This window comes from Mchenga conophoros, linkage group LG10 (genome assembly GCF_057382185.1).
Source record: "Mchenga conophoros isolate Kocher_MC1m ecotype Shallow Benthic linkage group LG10, M_conophoros_male_GT1.1, whole genome shotgun sequence".
Lineage (NCBI taxonomy): Eukaryota > Metazoa > Chordata > Actinopteri > Cichliformes > Cichlidae > Mchenga > Mchenga conophoros.
Window position 1 is genome coordinate 26,073,756 of NC_140535.1, and position 21,545 is coordinate 26,095,300.

The window sequence follows — 21,545 nt, forward strand, 5'->3', positions numbered from 1 at the left end:
TAACCCGTACTGAGTTTATATTCCTTTGGCATCATGCAACCTTTGTCTTTGGATGCCCACATAATAATAAAGAGCAACAGCAAATTTAAAATGCACATATAAACATCTGTTCCTGCTCCAGTCTGATGTCAACTATGGCTAACATGGTTTACTGCATATTGGCACAATGGCAGTCACTGATATCATAGAACTGGCTAGGTGGAGTCTAATTAACACACATCTCTGATGCCCAATTCAAGATACCAGATGACACTCACGGTAATTTAATTGAGTCAAATATCGATGCCAAATTTTTCCCATCAGCCCCGGGTGGGAAGACAGCTTTTCTTATTGTTAAGCAAGATGACTAAATGTTCCAGCCACTCTCACTTATAACTTGATCACACTGTCTTGATCATTGGTGTAGATGAAGATAAAAATGTGGTTGACTAATTACCCACTGTAAGCAATACAGGCTTCTATTTAAAGGATCACATTATATATAATTTAATAGAATTTTTAAAAAAAACAAACGTTATTTAAAAAAATCTGCCAGCATTTTCTTTTTCTTTTTGTAAATTTGCACAGTGATACATTTAAACTGGAAATACTTGTTGGAGACAAGTCCACAAACAAAAACTGTTACAAACACTTATGGCAAACAAAACACTCCCAGCCATTTATCTCTTCTTTCACACAGCTGTGTTGATTCATTTGACACTCACCTTTTCCAGTTCATCACTGATCAGTCGGCCATCCTGGTTCGCATCCAGGTATTTAAACATGGTGTCCACCAGCTCTCTCTTCTCCTCCATGTCTCTCTTCTGATTTTGCTCCCCAGCCTTAAGCGCTTTTGGTTGCATATCCAGCAGCATGCTCTTCAGCTTGTTGTACTCTGACATGGTGCATGCATTGCCTAGAAGAACGAACACAAATATGGGGGGGAAAAAAAGACATTTGATTAACCTCAATTGCACAAGCCGAAGCCTTTGGATTGTAGCTTCAAATTGGATTTAATGTGTTTGCGTGTTTCCGAGTGGGAGGAGAGGAAAGGAAGGCAAATGGGACAGATAATGTGTCTGTTCGTACATCCGTACATGTGTCCTTGAGTGTTCACTCATTTAAAAAAATATTCGTTTTTTGTTTGCATAATTTGTCTGACAGCTTTTCTGTGCAGGGGTCCAACTAATTACAAGTAATCCTTGAATCCAAGTGAAAACAATAGGTACACATTCCCATTTAGACCCTCTCAAGCTTCTTGTACTGCTTTTCTAAGGGATTAAAGCTCATGCTTTAAACCAGGCCTTTTTTAATTCTCAGCAAGGTTCTGTTTAATGATGATGTGCAACAAAAACTTAGAAACCACAAAGAAATCATGCAACCTGTGTTTATTCGTCTGCTGTGAGAAACGTTTGGAGTAAAGAACAGACAAAAAATAAGATCATGTTGTTATTTTGCTATTTTTGTGACCCTCCTTTGGTTGTGTATCACGTGACTTTATCTGTTGGCAGTATGCTATGAGAAGGTAAGGTCAAGTAAGGGCTACTTGCAAGTCAGAAGCACAGTAAAAAATGTTTTAAAATTTTTATATAACTAAATCTGAATATGACATCCATCCCCAGTTATTGCAGAGCAGGAGATCCCCCTCTGAGAGTATATAGAGATGGATCTCACCGCCTAATGTCCTCCGACAACTCAACAGCCACGAATGCTAACAAATGCAAAATTAAGGGACATGATGGGCTTAATAGACTCAGAAGTTTATTCCCAGCGTCTCCTTTTGATGTCAAACCCACAGCAGGGCATAGCACTGCCAAAGCATGTCTACATTTGTTAGCCCAGCAGTCACTGCAGCAAAGTTAACACAGGTTCGACTGGGCTGCAGGAAAAGCACAGTGTCCTGCAGTGTTAAGGTGCATATTAAAGAAGAGCATATTTCTATTTGTATGAATACAAAATGAAGGTTTCCGTTGTCAATGAAGTCTCTTCCGCAAGAGAAAGAGAAAGGCTTTCTTTTTTGTTTAGTGAAGAAAAACAGAAAAAAGCTTAACATAACATAATATAATACCTGAACCTGAAAACTGATTAAGGATGAATGACCGCAACACATGACTAAACATGGTAGTAAATAAACCTCAGTCAAGCTTGAGTATACATTTGGGAATGTTTGCTCTTGTGGCTCTTGATGTCCAGTGCATCATAAAAAAAAAATTTTAAAGATAATTTGGAGCTTGTTGGAACAACAGTTTGGGGGTCATTCCTGCTTTGATGAATTGCGTACCGGAGCTAGTGATAACATATGAAGTTATGAAACTGGAACTTGAGGTTACTGTGGCCTCTAATTTGTAGTACTCAATTCTGTTAATCAAGCACATCTATCAAGCAGTCACGCTTGGTGGAAGAGGTCAGTTTGAAAAACAGTAAGTTATAGAAAATAATCAAACCAATAAATCTCAGTTATCTCCTGTTTATTTCTGGAAGGACCGCGTCATGCGTCGCACATAAAACTGGCAAAGATGAAGCCAGAGAAACACACGCACACCCTTAAGGCTGGTGACCCTCCTACTTATTACAAACCAAAGACTCGCACAGCTGTACAAAAAAAGAAAGACAATGCACACTCTTCTCTGCATGCAGGCAGTCAAGTCAAGGTCTTGGGTAAATCCCTGTTCAATGTTATTCCTTCAAGGGGAATGAGGCGTGAGATGGCTCAGACATGAGGGATCATCACCTAACTGTCATTCTTATCCCTGTGCTGGAAGGACAGAAATAAATTAACACACACATCCCCCACCAAGCTGATTTACATCTTGTCATATACAGTAAGAACAATCCTATCTTTGCTCAGACTTACTGTGGTCCCCTGAGTACATATACAGGGAGAAACAAAAGTATTAAACAATGTTATTTCTGCTGCTGCACATGTTAAAAAGATTGAGTGTTATATTAGATTTTGTGCCAGTGCTTCTTAACTGAAAGATGATAATTAAATTCTGATTATTTTAAAGAACTAATGAGCTCTTTCCCACTACAGGGAGTGCAGAATTATTAGGCAAGTTGTATTTTTGAGGAATAATTTTATTATTGAACAACAACCATGTTCTCAATGAACTCAAAAAACTCATTAATATCAAAGCTGAATGTTTTTGGAAGTAGTTTGTAGTTTGTTTTTAGTTTTAGCTATTTTAGGGGGATATCTGTGTGTGCAGGTGACTATTACTGTGCACAATTATTAGGCAACTTAACAAAAAACAAATATATACCCATTTCAATTATTTATTTTTACCAGTGAAACCAATATAACATCTCCACATTCACAAATATACATTTCTGACATTCAAAAACAAAACAAAAACAAATCAGCGACCAATATAGCCACCTTTCTTTGCAAGGACACTCAAAAGCCTGCCATCCATGGATTCTGTCAGTGTTTTGATCTGTTCACCATCAACATTGCGTGCAGCAGCAACCACAGCCTCCCAGACACTGTTCAGAGAGGTGTACTGTTTTCCCTCCTTGTAAATCTCACATTTGATGATGGACCACAGGTTCTCAATGGGGTTCAGATCAGGTGAACAAGGTGGCCATGTCATTAGTTTTTCTTCTTTTATACCCTTTCTTGCCAGCCACGCTGTGGAGTACTTGGACGCGTGTGATGGAGCATTGTCCTGCATGAAAATCATGTTTTTCTTGAAGGATGCAGACTTCTTCCTGTACCACTGCTTGAAGAAGGTGTCTTCCAGAAACTGGCAGTAGGACTGGGAGTTGAGCTTGACTCCATCCTCAACCCGAAAAGGCCCCACAAGCTCATCTTTGATGATACCAGCCCAAACCAGTACTCCACCTCCACCTTGCTGGCGTCTGAGTCGGACTGGAGCTCTCTGCCCTTTACCAATCCAGCCACGGGCCCATCCATCTGGCCCATCAAGACTCACTCTCATTTCATCAGTCCATAAAACCTTAGAATAACCAGTCTTGAGATATTTCTTGGCCCAGTCTTGACGTTTCAGCTTGTGTGTCTTGTTCAGTGGTGGTCGTCTTTCAGCCTTTCTTACCTTGGCCATGTCTCTGAGTATTGCACACCTTGTGCTTTTGGGCACTCCAGTGATGTTGCAGCTCTGAAATATGGCCAAACTGGTGGCAAGTGGCATCTTGGCAGCTGCACGCTTGACTTTTCTCAGTTCATGGGCAGTTATTTTGCGCCTTGGTTTTTCCACACGCTTCTTGCGACCCTGTTGACTATTTTGAATGAAACGCTTGATTGTTCGATGATCACGCTTCAGAAGCTTTGCAATTTTGAGACTGCTGCATCCCTCTGCAAGATATCTCACTATTTTTGACTTTTCTGAGCCTGTCAAGTCCTTCTTTTGACCCATTTTGCCAAAGGAAAGGACGTTGCCTAATAATTCTGCACACCTGATATAGGGTGTTGATGTCATTAGACCACACCCCTTCTCATTACAGAGATGCACATCACCTAATATGCTTAATTGGTAGTAGGCTTTCGAGCCTATACAGCTTGGAGTAAGACAACATGCATGAAGAGGATGATGTGGACAAAATACTCATTTGCCTAATAATTCTGCACTCCCTGTATAAATACACCTTTGATACATGGAGAGAAAATTAATGTTACACCTGAAGTAAACTTGAATGCTGGAGTGAATCGTGCTCCCTTTCTTTGGTGTAGTGAGCGTCCTTTGATTCAGCCTTTCCCCTTCTGCTGAGCACAGCAGCTGCAGCTGTGGCAGAGAAATATCTGTCTGTATTACAGTGCATCCACCCCTGACTCTAACACTGTTTTATTGTTCTAGAGGGACCAGGACTCTCTTTATTGTCCATTTGAAATGTTAGCTGCTTAAGTGAGTGATCCGAAGCTGCTCGCACCATGGACGCTCAATGTCCCGGAGACGGAGCTACTCTCTACTGTTCACAGCATCCTCCAAGCGCTTACTTTATAAATGTCAAGCAGGGGAAAACAAACAGAGAGACAAAGAGCCAAGGAAGAAATTCTCTTTCAAAAGGGAATTTGAAAGCGCTGCATTAGAGGACAAAATGTCATGGATATTTAAAGATGTGATAACTCTAAAAGGCACAAAAAAAATGTGATGGAAGGGGGCAGCAAGAGAGTGTAACAAAATACAGTATTGTTAAAAGAAATCTTGAGTCACCACTTATTTCCTTTTGTAAGGAAAATTGGAAATAGGTTCAATGATTTACTGAAATATGGAAACATGGAAATACAGTAAGAAGAAACTGGAACGTCAATATGACCACAGCCATCATCACCTTTATTCTTTAACACAGCCTAAATTCTCATAGGCAAGCTGTCCTTTAGTTTCATTAAATAGTCTTCAGGAATAGTTCTTCAGACTTCATGAAGGACATTCAGAGCTCCTTGTTGGATGTTAGCTGCCTTTAGTTCTGCTCTCTTAAGATGATTCGTAAGATGAACGTTCAGGTCTGGGCTCTGGGGAGGCCAATCCATGAATGACAGTGTCCCACAGTGTCTCTTTCTATCCAAGCATGCTATTACTGCTCTGGCAGTGTGTTTGAAATCCTCGACATAGTGAAATATGAAGCTGTTCCCAATCATATATTTTCCAGTGTTGTAGATGGATCAAAATCTGAATAGTTTTCAGGATTTATATTTCCATTAGTTTTGACAAGATCCCAACGCCAAAGGCTGAAATTCAGCACCAATCCATGACATGGCCTCCACTGTGTTTTACAGTAGATACTGATATGATGATACTGTAGATACTGTTGTACCTCTTTTCTGACCTCCGCCGTACATATTGAATATTTGAACCAAAAAACCTCAAATTTGGATTAATCCCTCCATAAAACTTGTTGTCACTGATTTCCGGTCCAGTTGTTGTATTGTTGTTTTCCTTTCTTAAAAATGGCTTGGTGGCAGTCACGCTTCAACTTAGACCATTTCTGATGAGGTTCCACCAGACAGACCAAGTCATATGGCCAGCTGCATCTCTTCCTGTTTCGTTGCCCACTTCCAGCTTCCTCATTTTTTAAATGACACTCTATACACCTTGTGGACAGTGGTGGAAAAATGTGTTTTTCAACTATTTTATCCCTGTCAAACGTTGGCATTTTTCATCGATTCAATTAAAGAAATTAGGATAAAAATGTTGGGGGTTTTTTTGTTCAGTTTTTTAAGAGAAGCTGCTAGTAACAAAGTGACTAAAGATACAGTTTAAAACTGGTCCTTTGCTAAGAACAAGGAAACTAAAATAAACTAAACATTGTTCTGAAAATGATCATGTACAAGGACTGGACTGAAAATTTGTGAAAAGGCAGCCAGAGTCCAAAGAAAAACTTGAGAGAGCCTGGAGAACTATTGCTCAAAAGCACTTAAAACAAACAAACAAAACCCAATCTGGCACCTTAAATGCAAAATAAAGAAACAAGGTGTGGCTCATTTCAAGACTTTTGTACAGTACTGCATTTCAGTACAACGTTTCAGTACAATGCTTTTCATTGTGTAGGTTTCCTAAGGAAACTCAATGACTTTCTCAGAAAAGTCACTATATATTTTGCAACTGCATTTGTTGGTCTTCTGCATTTTTCTCTTAATTTTCAATTACTTAAGTATTTCAAAAGCTTTGTAGAAGCACTTTGCTTGTAATTACACAAACACAATACAACAGTATATCACGTTTGAAGGAATTACAATTAGAAGAATCAAGCTTTCTTGCTGTCTTCATTTTATAAAAAGAAGAAAACTCTTGAAATACAAATTGAGCCCATAAATGCCATGAAAGCTTATACAATTCTTAAGTGCTGAGCATCTCAGGCATAAGAACTGAGTCATTGCTGGTCTGCTGTCAAGAGTTGCTTGACAAAACATTTTGTGTAGAATTCCAGTTGAGAAATTAAAATGGTCCAAAGCAGTCCTAAAACTGAGTGCAATTCAGATGTACATTAATCAAAGAAAACAAAAAATTACTCCTGTACTCATTGGATGAGTTCTTGGCTTTGGCTGAAAGGCAGCGGGAGGGAGGGAGGGGAAATCCAAGACATCAATCCTTCTGATGATGAAACCTCCCTACAATGCCCTCCAGGATGTAAAACTGCTCTGTGTTAAATTTATGTCTGCCTGACCTCCTCTGGGTGAAATGATGGGATTATTTACTGCCATGCCGTCTGTGTGCTGCTAATATGCAATAGTGATGGACCTCCCTTCCAGATAATTACGGGTATGATGGACACTCTTTGCTCCTGAGGGCAGAAAGGTCTACAAGAGCAGAGCCAATCTCAGAGGGGGTGACACAAGTCATAGGAGAGTCTCATATTGCATAATCGCTATTGGCAGCTGTTTAAATCGGCTTAGTGTGAGCTCCGTAGTCTGTCTAGAATTTCTTCTGTGGCAGTTCTACACTTAAACTCTTAAACCTTTAACATTCTCCATTTTAATGAGCATCAAACAGTATTTTTAATATTTATTTATTTTTTAATTTAAACGTACTCTATTTTTCCTCTTTTTTATGACCAACACTGTGGTCACCAATACTGTGAAAAAATATTTTCTTCCTTCTTGCTTTCTTAGTTTTTTTTTTTTTTTTTTTTTTCCATATCTATCATACTTAGATGCTTCAGATCAGTGGTCCCCAACCTACAGACTGTTTTATGTCTGACAACATTTTCATGGACTGGACTTTACGGTGTCGTGGATAAATATACCAAAATAAAACCAGTACCGGTGCCAAAAAAGAAGATTTATTCATAACACACGGAAAAAGACCCAGTAAAACCAGAGTTAACGCTAAAAACGATTTAAAAAATAACGCTAAAAACCCTGAAAACCATAAATGTCACTCGAGCCTCAACTCTTGCAGCCTGGTACCAAACAGCTCAAGGACCGGTATCAGTCCATGACCCAGGGGTTGGGGACTGCTGATTCAGATCATTAAAACAAACTCAATATTAGATGAAGATAACTTGTGTAAGTACAAAACCTACTTGGCCATATTCAAAAAAGTACTCCAAAACCTAATAACTCGTTGTGACACTCTTGGCAGCAAGAATTTCAATCAGGCATTTGTGAAAACTGGCTTTCACATCACTGTGGAGGAATTTTGGCCCAGTCTTTTTTGCAGAACTGTTTTAATTAAGCCAAATTGGAGGGTTTTCGAGAACGAACAGCCTATTTAAGGTCATGTCAAAGCATCTCATTTCGATTTATGTCTGGATTATTTATTCATATGTGTATTTTTTTGACACATTCAGAGGTGCTTGAGCTTCAGGATATGAACTGATGGCGGACACAGGCCATCACTACCAACACCATATTTAACTTGTATGATGCTCTTTTTATGAAATGCTTTGTTAGTGTCATCCAAGATGCAATGGGACTCAAACGTTCTAAAAAGGTTTATCTCTTTAGTCCACAAATTATTTTCCCAAAAGTTTGGGAATCATCAAGATGTTTTTTTGGCAAATCTGAGACAAGCCTTTGTGTTCTTTTTGGTCACCCTGAAACCCTCCCATGGATCCCATTTTAAAATAAAACTCCTTCAGTATGAAATCATGGCACAACACCAGTAATTATTCGGCAGCAGCTCCCTCTGCATCTATCTAGACACAGCAGCAGGAGGAGTTACAGGAGGTGCAGGGAATTTGCAGCAACCTGGGTCAATAGCAACACAGCAGCATGAATGATCAGCAGAGTAAGAGTGTGAGCTGTCAAGTTATGAAGACCTCACTGTCTGTTTGAATACGATTAGGGACTGGAGGAGTGAGCTGATAGCATCAGCTGTAGGCTGTCACAGCTCACCATGAATCACATACCACGGATCTTGTTGATTTGAGAATTAATAACCCATATGGGACTGTTCTTGAGAAGTTATTGACAGCGTGAGCAATAATCCAGTATCAAATCAGTAAAAAGCGATGATTTAACATTTAAAGTCCTTCCTACATTTCTTAGCTAATACATAACTTGCAGTGATTTAAAATGATGCTTCTAGATTTCCTGAGTACGGGGAAGCTGTCAGTTTGCCTCACCATACATTTAGCAGAGTGGATCAGTGTGTGCTCAGGAAGTCTTATCAGAGCCTGTGCAGCTTGGCACCTACTAAATGAGAAACCCATTGCAACACCAAAGTTATTGGCGAAGCGGTAAAGGAGAAATAGTACAGTAGCATTCAGTCCCTGCCTGCCTGTCTGCAAGCCTGTCATCAGGAACTGGCTTCTCAAACTGCACATCAGCATTATGCACACCAGCTCTATATCACTTACCAAACACCACCCAGCCCCCACCACCACGGTATGACTAACAGGCACATGCAAAGTTCAGTATACGGGTCCAACAACCGTCTCCCCGTTGGCTTTGTTTTTGTTGCGAAACACGTAAAAGCGTAGGAAAGTAATTGTTCTCATTATTGCTTTTCTTGCTGCTTTTATTTTAATAATTAGTGTTTAGAAAAAGCCCGCTGAGTCCCCGTTAAAGTGCAGCAGCAGGTACGGCTTTATTGTTATTTTCTTTCTGAAATCAAGGATGTGAGACAATTCTTGATCTGTACTAATTAGTCAGTTAACAAAGTGAAGTGCATAGAGGTGCTTTTTTTTATTCAGATATGCAGGTTGTTTGTTTTGATGATTTTTCAGTTATTGTGTCGATGGAAATATTAATGTGGATACACAAATTCTTTACTAATGACTTTGGTTGTTTTGTTAGATAGTGTGGAATTCATAAGGCTTCATACTGAATGCTGCATATTGTTCACAATGGCAGCAGCTGCTGGGAGAGTTCGTTTTAAAGCAGCAGAGAGCTAACAGCTGAATCATCATGAGTGAAATAATAGAACAACTCTTATTATGATAACTCTGACTCTTCTTTCATGACTTTCATCCATTCTGTGCCTTGGGTAAGACTGGAAACTCAGAGATCATTTAGTGTCTTCATAGTCTACAAGTGGTAGGATTTCATTTTCTTTTAAATGAGTCACTCCTTGCAGGAAGTTGCTTGACATGGATGTATTTGAATAAGCAACAACGTTAGTGATGATTTTCCACCCCAAGCAGACTCAGTTAACAGTTTTCCTTTTATTATTTGTGTGTGTGTGTGTGTGTGTGTGTGTGTGTGTGTGTGTGTGTGTGTGTGTGTGTGTGTGTGAGATAATGTCGCTGTAACGATATGTGTTTTGTTTTTTAGGTGCCACCTGAGCAAATGGTTGGATAAACACCAAAACTGTCATCACAGTTTCCACTGTGATTTCCTGATCAACTTAGACCCAATTTGGGGTCAGATTTACTAAGCAGGGACAATGTTGAAAATGCAAATGCCTCTTTTGCAAAAAGGCAGAAAAGTGAGTGGAAGATTTATTTTGGCACTCTACTAACAATATACAGTAACTACAGGTGAAGCCAGTCAATAATGATGACCACAATTTATCAAGAGCAGTGTTAATTATCTGATCACAAGTAAAGAGATTTAATGAGCAAGTCTGTAATCTACTAATAAAAACAAGTCATTATAGTCACAGGTTTCTCTACGGAAACACTCAGATAGGTGTGAGGCAGCTGGATACCTTTGGATTTGCAAAATTGCATTTGTAATGGTAACTTTTCAGAATTAATAACAGGTAACAATTAGACATGTTGGCGTGCTCAATAAGTACTTTACTGTATGTTTTCCTGCTTTGGAGATTGGCTATAAGCTGCCTATAACTTATCTGACAAGAATATTTCTATACATAATTATCATGTAACACATAGAGAACAGCAACAGCACAAAGAATATTCACATCCTCAATGGCACAAAGAGACTATAAATACAGTTGCACTTACACCCTCAGTCCTAGCGGGGCGGATTTAGTCCACGAAAATAATTACTAAGCCCTTGCTCATGCTAATAGACTGCGACTAGGAGCAAGCTTAGGCGTTGATTACATTTTTACCATCCATCCTCCTCTATCACCCACACCTGCAGTGTAAGTTACAGTAATCTCAAGCCCTTTCATAGCCCTTGCTGAGGCCTGCAAGCTGCTGCCTGATGATCCCATGAGTATACAGATTTTAAATTGCCTGAATGAGGGGGGGACCGGAGGAAATGGCTGCCTGTGGGTATATGTGGCCGAAGTGAACCCCACTGACAACAGACAACCCTGAACTAACATTACCCTCCCCAAATACTGCAGTGACCTTGAGGCGAGAGTTTTTACGAGACTGAATGAAAGAAAAAGTGGGAGGTAGAAAGTTGAAAGCTGCTAAGTAAACAAACTCTTGGTTCTCAAGATCTCCATTACTGTTTTATGACTACATTTAAGTTGTAGAGAAGAAAGTGAAAGTAGTTCCTGTGTGTATGTCCTCTATACATGCTAATGATTAGAATCTTGATTTTTAATCTTAAGGCTCTCTAAGGCTACGTCCACACAAATTTGAAAACTGCGTTTTCGTCTGAAAACGCTCCACGTCCACACTATCGCTTTCAGTCGTTTTCACAGAGTTGTGCGTCCACATTGAAACGGCCGAAAACGCTTACGATCCAGTACTGTGCATGCGTGAAAGGCAAGACGATTTGACCTGCCTCATTTCTGTCAGCTGTTTTCTAACTTTCCAGCTCGTTGAAATATCGCGGCGAAAGGTTGAGGAAAAGCACTGAGTGGATGGACTAACAATGAGGTGGAGTTGTTGCTGCGAATAACGCAAAATTACAAAGTTACAAAACAAAAACGTATTAGTGTGGACATGGCCTAAGTTTTGTGGCAGTAATAACACTGGGCCGTCTTTTTCGATCTTTACAGACAAAGCAAGCAGGTCTGATTTTATTAATGCTACCAAGCACCATAACATCACTGGATGTCTTTACCAAGTCATTAAAATTAAAGATTGCAAAGCATTTCTTGCACAGTTAAGAATACTTAGTTAGCAGGTAAGAAAGAAACGCACTACATAAAGCAAAGTGAGTGGTGCATGCAGATAAAACTATAGGAAACTTACAACTTTCAAGGCCAACTCAACACTCAGAAGTAGCACTGAGTATGAAAAAAGACTTCAAATGTCTAATGGCAATGAGGATGTATCGTGCCTTCTAAGTTTCATCAACTATGTAGTTGGCAGGTGTGAGTAATTTTCCACATGCATGTGTAGATCAATGCCGGATTATACTGACATTTAAAAAACAACAGGAAAGAACAAGAGTGAGACACGGATGTACAGTGAGAACACTTCTTTTATTCTTTTGCTTCAGTGAACGAGAAAAAAGGTTCATCCCTTTTATCTAAGTTTTCCTTTCATCTAATTTCTGTCTGTGCATGTATATGCCTTGAGAAGACTTCATCTTTCGTTCTTCTTTTTTTCCTCTTTAGGTCATAACTTTCCTGCAGTGGTAAAGGCTGAAGTATTTCGTGTGGGAGTCTCTTGACAGGAGATTCTGTCTTTTCTTTTTCCGTGTAAACGTAGCAGCTTCAGCGCTAGACATCAACTGCTGCTAAAAGTGCAATCATGACAACGAACAATAAAACAGTGTATAGTTGTACTTTATCAGACTTTTTCTTTTTAAACCTAGCTCTTTGTTTAAAATACGGACTATTTAAGGTTATTATTTTGAATTAATTGCTTTAGACATTTCGAACAAAAAAAGGAAATATGTGCCTTTAATTTTAATAAAAAGTCATTGTATAAGCATTGTTTTCCCAAGAGGCTAGATGAATTGGTTAGCAATATTTGAGCCTCTACAGTCATGCAATAGCTATAGCATTTTCATTACCATCAAATGAAGCAAACATGGAGAGCTCATTTCAACTTTTATGACAGCCCTCAATTATAATGAGTATGTTTTCCCCTGAGCTAATGAGAGACAGTGCAATCAGTTCATAACATGGGCATTTATTTTCCTCTCAATAATTACTATACAGTAATTTGGTACATAAAGATATTTTGTCCCCTCTTTTCAGTCTTTAAGTTCGTTGCTGGGTCATTGGGCACAGCTGATTGCATACTCCACTGAAAAACAAATGCTGTAGGTTAGATATTGTTCAGCATTTCAGTGACTGGCTTCCACAATAAAAGTCACAGAAAAAAAGACTGTAGCCACTTTTTTTTTAACTTCAGAAGACTTTTGTTTTTTTGGCTAATCCCAGCAAATATACCTTTACCTTGCCATAGTACTAATAAGTACTATAATAAAACAATTCGGTGTGATATTTGCCCTGAATCCAATCCTGACTCCAATCCTGTCCAATCATTTAATAAAATCATGATTTATAGTTTATACCAACAAAATGTTCATCATTTCACATTTCATCTTTCTCCCTAAAATATCCACTTTTGGAAATTAATGTTTGATGATGTTTTAAGAACTCAAAATAAATGGCAACAATTAAGAACTGGCAACAACCTTCCTGTCTTGTCGGGTCAAATCTGACTGATTCAGAACTTAAAATACTCATAAATATTGTGTTTTACATCTGATTGCATCAAGGCCTTATGACATCCTTCACACTATGCACTTGAACATATAAAAGTGATGATCATGGGACAAAAGGCTGCAAGTTGCTGAGCCATGCTGCACTTCACAGATATGCTATTTGGAGGTGTTACTATACACAGTCGAGAGTTTGTCACCTTCAGTTCTTTCAGCTCACTGTGGGACAGTCCTTGCATGTCATATTTAACCAAAAATTCCCAAATCCTGTTAAATTGATTTGTTTTATTGAAAAACAGAATCGCTAACAAAGACGTGAGTAGTGTATTGGATTACCTACAAGTCCGTTACAATAGAGGAACTTGTAGGTATATTTAAGTTTTTAATCTGAAGCACCAAGAGTAGAAACGGTTTGGATTGTACATTTGTACAAAAACAGTACAAAGAGCTGAACACTAGGAAATGTTTAGCAACAGAGCATACTGCCTATCATTTGGGTAAGGTTTTGCTTGTTAAGATGCCTTGTATTTATGAATTTAGTAACCATGCCTACTGGAACATTAGGAAATTGAATTTCTTCAAATCATTTTAATCATATTCTGGGAAATTTCTGGGTAATGACATATTGTTTTGACCGTAATATTCTATGTTTTAGAAGGCGATGAAATACATCAAACAGAACAAGAGGTCGATGCATTTGACAAAGCTGTTTGCCCCAAGGTACACTGGCAGTGGAAGTGGACCGATACGGACTCATTAGAGGTTTACAACTGGTGTTCTCTTCTCTGCTAGCAGGTTGAAATAGTGGCACAGTAGGCCATTAAGCACAAAACAGAACTAATGAAGGAGGAAATTAACAAAACACAAACAAATAACACATATACTGTATTTCCCTCTATGGGTCTGTTGATTTGGGTTTCCTGTTTGCACACTGCCTCCTTGGTTCATTATGTAAGGATATCTGGGTTACACTCATCTGCTACCATTGGGGAGAAGCTTTCAAAACCAAACAGGGGAAAAAAGAAACATGTTTTATGTAGTTAACCAATAACAATGAGGTGACCTGGATGGACTGAGAGTTATTCAGACCTTTTGGACACCAAACTATTTATGGAAATGACCAAAGAGTAAATTTATTACTGGACAGGGCAGTTAGAAACATGTAGCCTGTTTCAACTCTGTCTCCTTAGAGAATAGCAGCTAAAATGGTGACTTTTAGTTTTCTTAAATTTCTTAACTGTGCTCCTCATGGATCCATGGAGTATAAAAGAGATGAACGGAGATGAACGGCTTTGTGACATGACATGAAAACGGTGGGCAGCTGGTCTTTCAGCCGGCAGATTGTCAGCTGGAATGATATGTTTCAAAGCCTGTGATCCACAGCTATTTAAATACCCATTGGCTTTTTGGCCCTCTAGATGCTGGGCCAAGGCGCCATATCCACAACAGAATGAGCTGCCTCTGAGCTCCCATGTGTTGATTTACTTTATGTCACGTCTTGCAGCTCTCAAATACATTTCTGCTCTACTCAAGTCATGTGATTTTTTTTCCTCCCCTTCACAGAATACATTATAATATATTTAAGGAGTGAATGAGAGGCAAAGAGCTACGTGGTTAAGATCTGTTTACGAAATTGGCCTTTGTAGGCAGTCATACTGGAAGTTATTAGTCATATCCCACTGCGTAAAGTCACGTCATATTGACGTCCAGGCTGGGTCATAGTTGGACGTCCAAATTGTGGACCTACTTTGTCCATTGGCCATGGACCGACAGACCCAATATATACATGACCTTTGTGTCTATTCGACATTCAATGTTTAGTGGGATAAGACTGACTATTTAAATAAAGTAACCATAAAAACTCAATAGTTTGCTTTCACACTGAATATAAAAAAGGCAAATGGGTTTGAGGAAGACAAGTAAGTAAGTAAACCAGCAAGTGAAAGTTAGAAACGAGCTCCAAACAGTATAAGAGCCACCTAAACTTTCAGTGTGGGAGTGACTGAATTAATAAATGTATATGTGAAGGAATTATGTTAAGAATGTGTTTCTTGTATAAAAGAGACTTGAGTCATTTTGAGCTACTGACAAGAAACACACAAAAAAGCATGGGAGTATTAACTGGGAGAACCTATTCATATATGAATATGAAGCACATTTAGGCCAGTTGGTCACATGTACAGTACTGCATAGTACAGTACTCTGTGTCTCAGTGTACCCTGGACTACTCCCACGTGTAGCAATGACGAATTTGAGAGCATAAGAGAAACACAGTTCATCACTGTGCTTTCTTTAATTACCAAAGCCCCAGTGCACAATGATTTATGGTGGTTAAGCTCAGTCTCTTTAAAAAACACCAGCAAAAAGAAAGTAATTAAATTCAGTCATATCAAGACTGCTGCGATTTAAAAGGTGTAAATAATTTTTATATTCTGACATTAGATGAGTACATGTTCCAAATGTTCAAATTTTCTTGATTTGTTAAGCTATGTCTTAAGTACATAAATATTTACATTGTCTGGCCATCAACGGATGAGAAAACTGATAATAAAATAATAAATAGATAATATCTGTATACAGGATGTGTAGCTTCTAGCAGCAACTGACTAACTTTACACAGAGACCTGAAAAATAAGGAATCAGCTTGTGTCTCAACATTTGTTTGCCAGTGCCACTAAAACTTACCAATTCCCTTGTTACAACTTGTTTGTTTAATCCATACAAAAAATGCAAAATGTCAAAAATCTATTTTATTGAGATTCATGTACCGTGATACTTAAGTAATAAATAACTCACATAATTAATTAGAATATGAGTATGAGTTTTAAGATAATATAGCCCTGTGTCAGACTAGCGACCTGTCCAGGGTGCACCCTGCCTCTCACTTGGTGGTAGCTGGGATAGGCTCCAGTCTCCCCATGACCCTGATAAGGATAGGCGGACGAGAAAGGATAGGTGGATGGTATGTTACTAAAGCGGAATTAACCAAGGATGTATCCTTGAACTCAGGTTCACAGTTTTTTTAAAACGTGTAATGCTGATGAAGCAATTAATCCACGGAGATTCAATTAATTTAGATTGCTAGTTTAACTGAAAATGATTATAAAAATAATCATTGCACATGAATCAGCTACATTGATTTAATACTACAACTAAAATTTGTTATAATTTAATTATAAATAATAAGTGCACAGTGTGATTTATTTCTGATTTATTAATGTGATATACATTAGTTGCCTTAAGTTCATGTTAATTTCAGGTATATTGTACTTTAAATGTGTGAGCAAAGATTTTTACTTGAAAGCTTGTAAAAAATCACCTTGCCTTTGTTTTCTTAGAAGAGATAATGATATAATCGTTAGTTTTAAAGTGTTGTAAAAGTCACGGTTATGTGGTGTCTCTTTAAGACAACCTAAGTTAATGTATGTGCCACTGTTCTCTGAGTGTGAGAGAAACGTGCTTGCACATGGACAGATGGACTGCGATGGACCTCATATCTTTACCTCCCTAACTCAAAGTAATGTTGCAGATTGTATGAACACTGCTCGCTTCATGTATGATAAGACAGCAGCCGTTCAATCGAGCCTTGTAAGGTTGGTGAAGAGCGTGTTTATTAAAGGACAAGCACTGTGGAATTCCCAGTACAAGTGTGGTCGTGAGTTTTTGACTGTCCTGCTGAGTGTTTCTGCCGCCTCCTCTCAACCGCTGAATGCAACCCAGGTTACAGTGTTATGGTGGATATTTCGTTGACTCCATTTACATATAGGGGATTTTCACATACTGAGGAGTCCCCCTCCTTTGCCCCCTCATGTAGGGCTGTGCGATATGAACAAAATCTCATATCCCGATATAAGAATTCTATCATCCCGATGAAAATGTCACATTATCTGGAAATTATGTGAATCTCGGGCAGCTCTTTTTTACTTCTCATCTGTAAATAACCTGCTCTTTCACGTGATTAAGTTTATTTTGAAAAGTCTCAACAGGATCTTGAGCTTTATTGTGAAAGGTTTATGTGGAACATAAACAAGCGGACACGCGATGGTGTTACCGTCGTTGTTGCTAACAACAACGCATAAAACAGGGGTAGTGTGGTTATATAAAATATAAGAGAAAGAGAGAAAGAAGAAATTAATATAGTGACCATCAAAAGGATAAAAAAAATATTGCCGTAAACAGTTTATTTTGCGACACCACGAAACAAACGATAGCATAAAATTAAACGATAGACGTTTTTATATCGTCATCCGATATCGAACAGCCCTACCCTCATGTAAAAATTTTCTAGATCTGCCATTGCATTGCTCTAAGGAGTTGCTTTGGTGCCAGTGTACCAAGGCATGATGGGCGGTTACGGCAAACTCTTTGGTATCTGGAGCTTTCTCATCATGTAGAATAATCAACTGACAGGGAACAATTAAAGAATAATGAAGCAAGAAAATCCAAGCAATTACAAGACCAAACAATGGATTAACTGCCATTGTCTTTAGGGGTGGGAGACAGAAGTGCATATTAATAATTATCTAACCAAAAGCTTTAACGAGTCACACATTAGCTGCATTTTAAGGCATGAAACGCTTTGTGCCTTATTTGTATTTGTTTTTTGACTAATATATTATATCTGTGTAGGATGTATACTTGGATCTTTTGCGCACAACTCTTACATAAAGGCATTTTTCTCACATTTTATCATGTGAATACACTTCTGCCTCTCATGGCATTGTTATCTGAAGTTATTAGAAAGAAAAATGTCGATGCATTTTGTTTCCCTTATAATTAATCAACAGCTATCTTGATACGCTTTAATTAGATACCTAAAAATAATGCTGCCAATTTGATCTAATTTCATATCCTGCACAGACAGACATTTATAGATTATCTTACACTCAGTACTCACAGTGTTCTCTGCAGCTCTAATCAAATTATCTTGGCATTTGCTCAAAAATAAATGTTCATTCCTTCACTTAATTAGGTTGAACCAAATGGCACGATAACACAGGATATTTTTTTCTGCTGTGTATCTAATCTTTGGTTAATGATATTAATGTTGTGTCAGATTTAGGAAATTATTCCTGCCTCTTCAAACAGATTTAAGGTGCTTTAGAAAGAGGAAAGATATTTTAGTATGCTAGATAAATCAAAGCAGTGGAGTTCACAGTTGGAAGGACTTAATACTTAAAGAAATAAGAGTAAGAACTTGCAATATGTGGCAATGAAAGTGGAAAAAAAAGTTTCTGAGTTCAACAAAGTAAGAAAATCTTATTGCCCAAGATCACTGGAAATCTTGCTGACACCAGTTAAAACTTAATTGGCAGTACTCTGCCTTGTGAACCACGTTTCACTGGAGATGGGAAGTCAGATGTGTAATTTTGTTGCATATCAATTTTGGTTCCTGCTGAGAAGCCTCTCTGATAAGTGCACGTGTTAACAGTTGTACATAAAGGAAAGCACTGTAAAAACACCCACTATCACAAACTTATTAGAGTCTGCGCTGCTTCAGTTAAGTCGTGTAGCATGTAGAACAATCAGGGTTAGCACTATCTTATAATAGGTTTACTGATGCATAAATACACAGGACTTGTGTAAAAACAAGGCCTTACTCTTTAACATTTTCAGATCAATAAATGGCATTTTCTCTCTGATTCAGGTGATAATCTCTCATTTCTGAATACTTGCATGAGAACTACCACAAGTGGCTTATTAGACTACATTTTATTTGGAAGAATCCATGATAGACTGGTGGACAGTACAAGTAGAGACAGCTATCATGGCTAAAAAGATTATGATTAAGAGGGACAAGCTTTATGAACAGAAGAAAGAAAAAAACAAAACATTGTTGAAACATAGCATGTCCAGAATTTTAAGCAATATTCTGCCAGTTCAGGGTTAAATAGTGCTGTATCCTCCACACCAACATTCAATAAATATGAACAAAAGTGAACACGGTGGAACATGTAAAGCTGAGAGAGTTGGAAACAGGACTGAGGAAACTGTGCTGACTGATGTACAAACTCCTCTTAGAAGACTGGTGGATTCTTATTAGCCTATACTAGGGTACGGTCTTTATCTCATCTTAGCTGCGGACACCATGAGGAGTGGAGAATTTTATAGCCCTTTTCGACTAGTGTCTACTTGGGTCGACTTGGCATGGCTCGACTAGATTTTTAGCAGTCGAGCAGTGCTGTAGGTGGTAGCAGCTGGTACCAGGTACTTTTTTAGTGCCTACTTGGCCAGGGTTCCAAGCAATCTGAGGTATCGAAAATGCAACACCAGACTGAATGCCAGCGATTGGCTAGTCTGTGACGACACTTAATGAGTTTCCAGACCAAGGCCCGAGGCAACAATCTGAAACAGCCTAAATGACTCTGATGTGTGATACAATGTGGCCTTATGAAAACATCTGTAAAAACACAACAGGCTACAATTCATGTGTTTTTTATGTAGCTCCCATCAAAAATCTTAGTTTCAATAAAGTTTTTAGTGCCTTATCTTCCACACAACCACTCCATTTTAGTTCATTGCAGTGCAGACTGGTGTAAACAGCACATTCATACAGACAACTCTAATAACAGCATATTGCCTTTACTCTTTTTTTCAGCTTCATCTTTTTGAAATCACTGTTGAAACGTTCAAGGACACTTGACAAACTAAAAGCTGAAGAATCAAATACAATGACAAACTGCAACACAGTTTGCTGTTCTGCAGCAGAAATACAACTCTCTGATTCTATAGTGTCCTTGAAGGCATCAACAAGGGCAGTTTGCTTTTAGGGGGATCAAGCACTGAACCTATAAGCACCTGCTGTAATTTTTTAGCTCCAAACAAAAGTTACAAAGGGAGGATAAACTTGTTTGGTTCATGTGTGTTACGCGTAAGATACAGAGAGTAGAAGAGAGTACAAGATTGTCACAAGAATGTTTTTCAGTTTAAATTCCCTGGGCAGAGCAGGAAACATTGTCCAGAAGCAGGACATAAAGTGTAATAGTCACACTATCTTTAACCAATGCTTTCAAGGTGTCCTTGAGTAAGGCATTTATCCATCCACCTGTTCCACTGGAGCTATTTAGTGGATTCAACTGAGATTGCACCAAACAGTTCCCAAGGGAGAGTGTAATGCTAAATAAAGGTTAAAAAGAAAAATTGACCATGCATTACACATGCAGAAATACAGACATTACATTAACTGTGCATTCACCCCTTTTCAGCATCATCTTCTGCTATACGAGTTTGCTTGATAAACATTATTTTGGATGTCTCCCAATAATAAAATAGATACACAATCTTTTTTTCCCCACTTCGCCACAGTTTAATTATCACAAGAAAAAGTAAAGATCGCCTCCAATGACTTCAGTGCAAGACAATAAAAACCAGAATAAATTGACTTTTAATAAATGTGTAGTCAAAATGCAAATGTACGACAGTGTTTACAGTTTTTGGGATGTGTGCGAGACGAGAGAAAATAAATTAGCTTTTGTTTGTTTGCTTTTGATAGAGTGGCACTTTACTAGATGAGAGACTGTTGGAAATCAGACCAATAAAAACACACACATTCCTTTCACAGCATCTTTCTATTTATCTGTCTCCCACCCACTTGTAATTTCCCCTGCTAAAGCGCATGTGATTTCTTTCTCCTTCGAGTGCTGCAGTGCTTGTCTGTGATTGGGCATTTGCCTGCAACTGCTGAGCTGCCACTTCATGATTTAATCAGGAGGAGAGACACTCTGAATATGTCTTTTTTCTGTTCAGTCCTCACTTACTTCCTGCATCTCAAACAACACCTCCCTGCCTCCAGCCCTATTTCTTCATCCTGTTGCTCTTTGTCGACATTCCACGTGTGCTTTAGTGCTGGGAGGCTGATGACAGAACCGTTCTCTGCGGCTCCTTGTAAATAATGCAAGTTACTCACTCACACACAAATCACTCTACACAGAGTCACACATTCAAATTTATATGTGTGTTCAGCTTGCATGCAAATAAACCAACACACAAATGGAGTCTCATGCACACTAACGCTAACCCTTAAGGGAATCTCACAGATGTCTGGGCACCTGGTGATCCATTCTAAATGCTTCAAGTTTGCATGCACAAGATTTAATTTGCAGCCCAGGTAAACAGTTTCAATGCCACTTTGTTAGGGAAACTGACATCAATCTTGGGTTAATTGTTTGCTCTTTCCTCA

At 38.6% G+C, this 21,545-nt stretch overlaps 1 protein-coding gene across 1 annotated transcript in view; it reads right to left on the reverse strand.

Moving 5' to 3' along the window:
* The window catches only part of fstl4 (follistatin-like 4), a 208,906-nt gene that overhangs the window by 73,508 nt on the left and 113,853 nt on the right, over window positions 1–21,545 (reverse strand). The window contains exon 5 of the mRNA XM_085289588.1: window positions 705–895. Within this exon, the coding sequence (XP_085145714.1) occupies window positions 705–895 (191 nt within the window). The remainder of the gene's footprint in view (window positions 1–704; window positions 896–21,545) is intronic.